This window comes from Leuciscus leuciscus (genome assembly GCF_965113295.1).
Source record: "Leuciscus leuciscus genome assembly, chromosome: 6".
Taxonomy (NCBI): domain Eukaryota; kingdom Metazoa; phylum Chordata; class Actinopteri; order Cypriniformes; family Leuciscidae; genus Leuciscus; species Leuciscus leuciscus.
In genome coordinates this window covers 20,737,348-20,747,449 of record NC_138730.1, presented here as the reverse complement: position 1 = coordinate 20,747,449, position 10,102 = coordinate 20,737,348, and the positions used below count along the sequence as shown (strand labels likewise).

General features: G+C 39.0%; 1 protein-coding gene across 1 annotated transcript in view; it reads right to left on the bottom strand.

Moving 5' to 3' along the window:
- Positions 1-3,034: 3,034 nt before the first annotated feature.
- ccdc18 (coiled-coil domain containing 18) overlaps positions 3,035-10,102 on the bottom strand; it is a 40,298-nt gene continuing 33,230 nt past the window's right edge. Inside the window, exons 24-28 of the mRNA XM_082171813.1 lie at positions 7,987-8,127; positions 7,272-7,409; positions 6,973-7,185; positions 3,773-4,244; positions 3,035-3,430 (exon numbers count right to left, since the gene is read on the bottom strand). Coding sequence (XP_082027939.1) covers positions 3,423-3,430; positions 3,773-4,244; positions 6,973-7,185; positions 7,272-7,409; positions 7,987-8,127 — 972 coding nt within the window. The 3' untranslated portion in view covers positions 3,035-3,422. The remainder of the gene's footprint in view (positions 3,431-3,772; positions 4,245-6,972; positions 7,186-7,271; positions 7,410-7,986; positions 8,128-10,102) is intronic.

The window sequence follows — 10,102 nt, the reverse complement described above, 5'->3', positions numbered from 1 at the left end:
TCCCCTGCATGCTACAGATAATAGCATTCACCTCTCCCTCAGGCTTTCACTGATCATCATTTCATCAAACTCAAGCCCAGCACAAACAGAACGTGGGTGTCACAAGTAGGCTATATGTTTGCCTAATGCAGGAAACATTGACCACACAAACAGGAAAGCAATGACCACACAATACAAGAGCAACTGCAAGGACAAACACAGCTTACTCAAACACTATTGGCAAACTCAAACACATTTACAGCTTCTGGTTGCGCTGCATAATGTCTCTTAAAGACAAGGCCCTTGCAATTGCCAGACTACAATCATATAATGTGAAATAAGAATCAGATGCTGCTTTTGTGGGTTGCCCATCACTGAAATGGTGGAGTCTAGAAACTTAAAACTCCCCCACAAACATGTGCTTGCCATTAACCCCGAGACAGGAGAGGCCATTTAAAATGGCATCGGGTAGGCCTATATTACATATAAACTTGAGTGAGAGAAGAGCTGAAAATTACATTACAGGGGGATGTAATTGTATTTTATACATTCTAGACATTTCATTGATTTCAACTCAAAGAAATCTGATTTACAGGCTCATATTTCTAGCTTTCGAAGTAAAGCATGCATAACACTGGCACTTGAACACTAATTTCTATTTTTGCAAACAAAACAATGACAGCCATAAGCAAAATTACCATTTGGTGTTGAGACATAGAGTGGAAGTTTCACCGTTAACCTAATAACCACACAAAATTACAACTTTACTTGGTAACATTTTCTATGAAGCCTGTATTTATAATACATTTTAAGTATATTCTTAATGCATTATAATACATGCATATTGCCTTACAAACAACCTTATAATGCGTTGTACCATCTGATAAATAATCAAAAGAGTTACAATACATTATAACACTTACCTATTTGTGGCTATAACTTCTAAGAGTACAATGCATTATAACACCAGATGGAGCCTGCATTTATAATGTATCATAAGGGTTTTCTAAATGCATTATTAAGCATGCATAATGCCTTATAATGTGTTGTATCATCTCATGAATAATCATAACAATACTTACCTATTTGTGTTATAACTATTAATAGTGTATAGATGATTTATAACACATAATGAACATAATTTCGGTATCATACTACATCTCATGAGTGGTCTTTTCTAAAAAGCTATATAATGTGGTGCAAGCAGAGCTGAAGGAGAGCTTATGTTAAAGCCGAACTGTCAAGTTAAATAATCAACAGACAGATCGGGATCCAAAGAGCTCTCCGAACAGCAATGGATTTCCGGGATTAAACCGCAGCACAGTGTGATCACGCTGGAATGACAGTAACTCTTCAGCCTATGAAAATAAATGCGGTGGACATTTGGCCGAAATTGTGGGAGCCAAATATATGGTAATGTCAATAGTCAAACAAAGAGAGGGAATCACCAGAGACTGTTAAATGTCTCATGGAAACTGTTGCCATGACTGCCATTGGGGACCTCTCAATTGTGATGGTCACGTTAACAAGAGCAAAAAGCTGCAGAGAAGAGGTTTCAAAGACAAAGACAGTAATGATGGGCCCGTTATTGTAACTGGAACACTGGCATTGGCTGCCCTAACTGGAAACCCCATCAGACGGTCAGACTGTGTCCTAGTGGTTATTGCAAAGTCTCCGGAAAGAACAGTCCATGCTCACATGGGAGATGCGTGTTTGAGTCCGTAATTGTTATACATAAATGTAAGGTCTGTTTGAAAAAATATATATGAAAACTTAGGAGGAAGTGTTCAGGATGATAAAGCATGTAGAGCCCAGCTTTGTTTGGAAAGTAAACTTTTCTACATCCTGTTTCTGATACAGTAGATATGTCTACTTCAATTATGACTCATATCCTCAAACACACCTTTATGAAGAAGTTAGCATGCTTTTAAAAGGAGTACTTGTTACGGAAATAATATACATTAAATAAAAAAGTTTTTTTTTCATAGAAAGTATGTTACGTTACTTTTTCTCACCTGGGCTTGTTTGCTTGTTTTTGTAAAACAAACTGAGTGTACTTATTTAAAACATGATAAAACTTTGGTAACACTTTATTTTAGTGTCCTGGTTACATGTACTTACTGTGATAACAGTAAATTGTGCATAATTACAAGCAACTAACCTATTCTGAATACTAAATCCAAAGCAAGCACATCTTGTTAACACTGTCAAACCGGTCGCGTGCCGAAAAACCAGATGCCCCGTTTTGAAAGAACTGAAAGTGCGTGTGGTTTCTGCTCTAAACACCACAGAAAGCAACATGCAACAAGATCAAAGTTTTATGCAGACAGAGGAACCAACTCCATCCTCTCTGTCTTTAAGATACACCTTGTACAGCCATTTAAACATTGTCATAACATTCTTTATAGATAAGATTACAAAATATGATGTTAAAGAAATGAACTTAAGTATGAGGGGTTTCATGATGAGAGAGAATAGCGTGAGCGGACTGCTATAAATCACCAGTCTTTGACCACATCCTCTTCAAAGCTAACCCAAAATCTCTTGAATGTATGCAAATGTTGCCTTCTCCAGCAAAATGAGAGAAAACAGAAGCGGCAATGCATTGCTAGTGTTTTTTTTTTACCATGCTTTTGCATATTTAATATTTGCAGTATCTGCTGGGGATATCTGGTTTTAGTTTTGTAAGTTCCATTTTATTTGCAAGCATTATTCTTCATCTAGTTCTTGACTTCTTTCTAAAGTTAACAGAACAGACACAAAATACCTGTCAGACCTTCTCTGAGCAACTAATACATCTCCACCTCCAGCACTCCCGACATTTACACACTTTACTGGTTATTGTATCGTTAAACAATGGGCCTGTGTAAATACGTGCATGAGTGCACACATATGTAAATATTCCCACACATGTATTATTAAAGGGCTGCGTGTTGTTATACAGCTGAGCTCATTTAAAAACTACCTCACTTCCTGTTGACACACTATAGTGGTCTAAGATTGAAACAAGATGATTAAAAAAAAAGATTGGGTGTTTAAGCATGACAGTGAAGACTTTCAGAATATCTAAAAATTTATTATAAATCAATCATTCACATTAGTAATATTATAAATTAGCATTATAAAATCAAAAACTTTGTAACTAAAAAAAAATATAGCTACATACAAAAACACCACAGAAAGATCATTTCAAGTACAGAGTTGGGACAGGCGTGATCATGATACCGGAGAAGCTCTAGCTGAACAAAACTCATCCGCATCTGAACTGAGGTTAATGCAACATTAAAGCTTCATACAAAAATGATAATAATCTAGTAGGTCAGGGCAACATTAATGAATCCACATGTTTTGGATGTTTATGTAGTTATTCTGTAAAGACTTCAGGACAATGAATTGTTGGTCTGTTCTCCTGTAAGGACAGATGCAGTATAGCGGCCCCCTCATCACGTTCCTGTAGGAAAAGTAGAAGATTGTCATGAAAAAAAAGTGAAATAAATATCTAATTAGTGGTGCTTGCACCTAGTCAAAGGTAGGTGTGTGAAGTGAAAGTCATGACTTATTCAGACAAGATTAGTTACATGTCTGTGAATTTATTGTGAATTAATTGTCACTGCGGATGTGAACTGTAATGTTAATGCATATAATGAGAGTCAATGGGGTCCAAAACAACATTATACACTTTTCTGTTCCGCAAAATATGGACATTTTGACAGAACTTTCATTTTTGGGTGAACTATACAAATCGTAAATGTAAAAAAATTGTGCTTATACTGTATGCAGTTATGTTACTTGCCTGTATCGTGGATGCTGGTGTCACAGAGGGATTGTTGCTCTTGAAGGGCTAGAGTCTGGTTCACAAACCTCAGCATACCTGACAGAGACTCTAGGTCTGGTTCCTCTGGGTCCAGCATGTACGTGAGTGGATTAAAGGACATGTCTGTAGTGGAGGTGGCCTCATACGTGCTTAGACCCTGCCAGGCCTGGTCTGGGGAGGGGGGCGGGTGCAGTGCAGCCTGCACACTGGCTTTCAAACTGTCCGAAAGCTCCAGAGAGGCATCAGAGAAGGTGTTGTGCCAGGACGAGAGGCTGGAACGTGCTGAAGAGATTTTGTGGGAGGGGGACGGGGAGCAGTGAAGAATCGAGTCTTTGAGAGGAGGAGAGAGTGGGGGAGGAGTGCTGGGTTTGTGACGAAGTGTGATATTGTGTAGTTCTGAGGCCCTTTCCAAGCTGGAGAGCTTGGCATGAAGACGCGTGATCTCAGACTCCTAAAAAAACAGAGAAAGGACAAGAGTTACTGAAATTCAAACATAGCTCTGTTCCAAAACCTAGTGGGACGCCTTTTTAGTTTTTTTTATTCTTAATGGTTTTTAAAAATGTTTTACAATCAAATAAAATTAGTATAAAAAAGGGGTGACAAAAAAAAACACATACATAGTAGATATACATTCTGTTTATTTTTGTCTGTTCCTTTAAATGCAAATGAGCTGCTGCTCCCGGCACAGGGGGGCGGAGCTTCAAGAGCTCCTGTCCTTTTACCTCACACAGACATGCACTGAAAATTTCAAAAACGTTTAGCCTTTTATGTTCAAACCGGAGTCAGACAATGATGGAGAGACTCAAGAAGTGACAACATGTAGAAGCAACAGGACATTTCTTTATGGTTAGTTGATGAATTTATGTAGCTTATGTGTAGTTATCTTCTAGTAACTGATTAGCATATTCTGTCTTGATAGTCTATAAATTGTGTTCCGGGGTTTGTGTATTCTAACTGTATTCTAAGGTTAGTGATGTCACTAACCCTGGAGGAATGTTGTGTAGTCCCTACCAGCCGTTTGTTGTAGTCCTTAAAAAACTATTTCTTTAAAACAGGGTTTATACAGAGATTCTTAAATTGAATTTACTACCTTTTTACCACCTATTTTACTACCATCACAATATTTTTACTACCAACACGGCTTCAAACTTCAACTGTAGCAGTGTTAAGTGTTAAGTAAAGTGACAAGTAAAGACATGAAATATCTTTCCAAAATGAATTAATAACATATTTAATCACAATTTAATGAGGCAATTATAACTTAATTTCAACACTGAGAGGGAGAGATAGAGAACCAGAGAGACTTAAACCTCTGTCTTTGGGTCCGACTCAAAATAAAAATAAATTCATGGAAGTTTAGTAAGGAAATAGGCCTGCACACGTAAGTTACCCTAATTGAAAACCATATAGACCAGGGGTGTCCAAACTTTTTTTAGTGAGGGCCAAATACAGAAAAATAAACAAAGGGCCGGGCCACACACTAGAGGTGACATATTGACACAATACAGTATTTTTACAACCTGGCTATAAAACGCTATAAATCCATCCATATTTTTTTCCAAAACGCTATAAATCCATCCATATTTTTTTTCAAAACGCTATTAATCCATCCAGATTTTTTTTCAAAACGCTATAAATCCATCCATATTTTTTTTCAAAACGCTATAAATCCATCCATATTTTTTTCCAAAACGCTATAAATCCATCCATATTTTTTTCCAAAACGCTATAATCCATCCAGATTTTTTTTTCAAAACGCTATTAATCCATCCAGATTTTTTTTCAAAAGCTATAAATCCATATTTTTTCCCAAAAAATTGTCTTTTTAAAAAGTATTTTGTCTTTTATTTCGTGTTTGCATTTGAGGAAAAAAACATGTTATGTAGCCTAACCGTTCGTTCTCCATTTAGGATGCTTTTAAAACTTTCACAGAGACATCAAACAGAAAACACAAAGCCTCTCTTTGAAACGAATTTCGTTTTGTATTAATTTTATCTTAATTTTAATCCATGTTTCATTATTTTGTATAATCACAACACATTCAGACATGAACCGAAACTCAGCGTATAGGTAGCCTAGGCTACTCGCAGTCACAGACCTAAACAAATTAGCTGTTACTATTATCTACAGAAAGCTTGAAATTTCTACTTTTAAACAGAATCATTCAAAACTAAATAAAAGTAAGCTATAGGCTAATCCGTAAGAAAGAGAGAGAGAGAGAGAGAGAGAGAGAGAGAGAGAGAGAGAGAGAGAGAGAGAGACACACACACAAACACACACGCAAGGTCTCTCCCTCTCTGCCGTGCGCTCGCTACACGGTTTGCATGCGCGCTTTTGCTCGCTCGCTCGCTCTAGATTCGCAGGAGATTTTAACTAATTTCCAGGCATCATAACATTACAAAAGGCATTTGTAATATTTTTTTATTACTATTTTGGTATGATGAACATTCACCCGCCAGATAGCCTTTTGAGATTTACTCGCCAAACGGAAAATCTAACCGCACTTGGCACGTGTTAATTTCGGACCCTGGCTGCGGGCCAATAAAAACTGGACCGCGGGCCGAAGTTTGGACACCCATGATATAGACCCAGTTAGATGGGGCTTCGAAAATTTACTACCTCGTCAGATGACGTTTACTACTTTTTACTGGCCTTAATTTGGCATAATTTAATTTACTACCTTTTACTACCTTTTACAACCCCGCGGAAACCCTGTAAAAGCAAATATATTCCTTTGCTTTGAACTTTGAGCATTGTAACTTTGCAGATGTTGTTTATGCTCAAACAGCAACATTATACACTAACTAAAGTTAGAAAAGTGAAATCATAATCAACCACTTCGGTTTTTGACCAGTGCATCCTGAATTTTCGGTTTCGGCCTAGAATTTCATTTCGGTGCATCCCTAAAAACTGAAATTCCAAATCGTGCAGCCCTAGTTCTGCTTGTACATATACTTTCCTCACACTGTAACTATTGGTATTAATTGTTTTTTACAGGTAAAATGTTTGATTTGAGACTGGCCATCGATCCAGTTTGTTTCCCTGCCATCGGCCTGTGATGCTGGGATAGACCCGACATTGGACAAACGGTTTGGAGAATGGATGGATGTGTAATATGGATGTAATATGAAAATGTTGTCTGTGGAGGTTTAGTAAACACCACACAGTGAGTCATGTACCTTGATAAGCAGGTTCTCATTAGCACTCTGCAGAAGCTGTTCTTTGCTGTGAAGCTCGGCGTGTAGGCGAGCAGAGGCAGATCTGGCCTCCTCGAGCTGGTCCCGGGCCTGTTGCAGCCACTGGCTCAGCTGCTCCTGAGAGTTTCTCAAGCTGCTGGAGATCTGATCTGACACCTTCAGCAGCTGCCCACGCGTCTGCTGCACATCTGAAAGCTGGGAGGCAAAGAGAGAGGGTCAGATCCAGCAAACCAGCTCAACTGTCCTATGAGAATGAAGACAAACTTTCTGTTTCTCTGAACCTCTTTGTGATGCTCTTCTCTCTGCTGTTCAAGCTCCTGCTGCAGGGCAGTAATGGTGGCCTGGAGTCTGACCTCAGCCTGTGTAGAGCGCTTCTCCATCGCAGACATTTCATCTCGCAGTTGATGAACTTCACTCTCCTACAATAAACAACAACAAGCCAGTTAAAAAAAACAGTTCTCTGAGAGAACTCAAGAATCTGAGAGATGTGTCATGAAAAGGAACTTTCACTGTATCTGCTCATCTAAACAATGTACTTTTTTCTGCAGTAAGGATGCTTTTCTGTTACATATTACACATGTACACCTCAAAAAGATGATAGAATATAGGTAAAGGTGTTTACATGAAGAGCGAAATTGAGGTAATGGGCAAAAATCTGGCTGTCGATTGGTTTATTCTAAAAAGCCGACAATAAAAGGAAATGGTTTTACAGGTCTACATGACAACATGCATTGTTGGTTTATTAAGCATAATCAAATTAAGAATTTGCATGAAAACGAATGACAAAATAAACGGTGAAAGGTGAAAAAGCACATAAGGTCAGGAAGTGCCTCCTCGTCGATGCAATTAGCTGATCGCGCTGTCATTCCATCAATGCGAAAATGCCCAACCGGTTTATACATTGTACTGAAATTGTTCCACTCACTTGGAAAACCCTAATGGTCACATCTGAATAGAAATGAACTTGAAATGAGTTTAAAGTTGCAGATGTTTAACCTTATGACGTGCTTGCTGGGTGATTTGATCTATCTGTTTGTTCAGAGAGTCACAGCATGTCTGTGCCCCCTGTAACTCCTGCACCGTCTTCTGGAGCTGCTCACGATACACACGCAGCTGCTGGCCATGCTCCAGAGCACCCTGATACACACAATAAAAATTAGACTTGTAAGTCTCACTCATTAACCTTTCAGTGCTCTTTAGATCATATAGTGTAAACAGGCTTTTCATAAATTAGATTACTTTCAGAAAAAAAGCATCAGTTCTAGAATTGATAAAATGATTGTTTATTAGAATGACGTGTGGTAGAAAAATTAAAGAATAAAATTATAAACTGTATTTTAAACTAACCATGATTCTAACAGTAATAACACAAACTTTACTTCCTCTTTTCAGGGCTAACATTCTAACACTTGGAAACACATTGTACTAAAAAGTTCTGTTTTTGTCTATTTGAGTTATGGAAAATTGTCTAGTGCTGACTGTAACAAAATAAAAAATATTCAGTCTCTCTTGTCCCATGACATATTGAGTAATCAACAGAACTCTTACTGTGCGTTCACACCGGACACGAATAGCGCGTCAAATTCGCGTCTACCGCGTCTAGTTTGACCACTTTGTGTTAATTCGCGTCTAACGCGCGTAAAAACAAAAGTTTGAAGCGAAATTTACGCGCGTCAGAGGTTAAAGTTTTGGCGGCCATCTTTTTTAGATGTTTATCGAGCATTAGCATTAGCATTAATCGAGAGAGTCACCGCTCGTATATGCTCTGGAGAGCAGAAACAGCTGCGTAGGGGACATCGTCGCTGTACTCGGGTCCACCAGACCCTCCGGAGGGTTTCAGGAGTTTCACAATTTGCTCCAGGAGCTAGGTTTGGTGGACCTAACGGTGAGGACGCTGACGAGGACAGCGTAGGCCGTATAAGGCCTCGGCCTCGAGTGGTCTATGCCTGTCGAGCCCGCGCTCTACAGCCCGGCGCGAGGTTCACCCTCGCCCGCACCCACCTAATCTGTCATTTATTTTTGTTTTGATAATAAATGGAGCCAGCCTCCAAAAGTGAAACCTGTCCTGTGATTTTTTTTTTTTTTTTAATACACTAAATTGTGTTTGTTGTCTTTACATTAGAATAATAATGTTTCATATAATCTAGAATAGATATGGAATAAATAGCTTTCAATACAAAATGAGTATCTCTCATATATTGAAATCGAGTTTTTATGTGAAAGATTTGCTTTGCACACCAAGCATTTTAGTCATATTACAAAATAATTTATCGAGGCCAAACATAAAATAACATTATAAACTGTCACTTCACCACGTGACAGCAGCAAGTAGGCTCCTGATTGGTTAACGCGGCGCGAATTGACGCAGAAGTTCAGATTTTTCAACTCGGGCGGCAGATGCGAATTCGCGTCAAACGCGAGAATGCACAAAAAGCACTACATAAAACATTCGCGCTTAACGCGCCAGACGCTCAATTCGCGCCATTCGCGCAAACTTGACGCGCGAATGAGGCGTATTCGCGTCTGCCGCGCTCTACGCCTCATTCGCGCCGCAGGAATTTTTTACGCGCATAACGCGTCTTTGCATTGACTTAACATTGAAATCACTCGCGCCTGACGCGCTATTCGCGTCCGGTGTGAACGCACCATTAAACCTTTACTTGTGTTTTTTCTGTGTTCCAAGATATTTTTGCATAGGCCACTAACAGAGGGTGGAAAAGGAGGGGGCTTGCTTCATATTAATAGAAGGTGACAATATTAATGTCATGAGTTAGGCAGGTGATTTAGTTTCTATGTGTCATGTCATTCTATGTGGGTGAGATTTCTCTGAGAACTGCTCGAGAAACTCTCCCGGCCGTGATTAAAGCATTTAAAGGACAATTGCTAGAGTTTGTCTGTCATTTATGCTGAGGAGCAAGAAAACTAGTTAGTAAGGGAAAACAAGTTAGACTAGGAGATTTATTGAGTGGGGACGTTGATTTGTAGACGAGATAGACTAAACGTCGACGGTAGACGTTAAAGGGGACGTCGATTTGTAGACGAGACCCAGAAAGATAGGTTTAGGGAAAAATCTACCACATTTTGGCGAGCCAGCCAGGAGCCCAAGGATCCT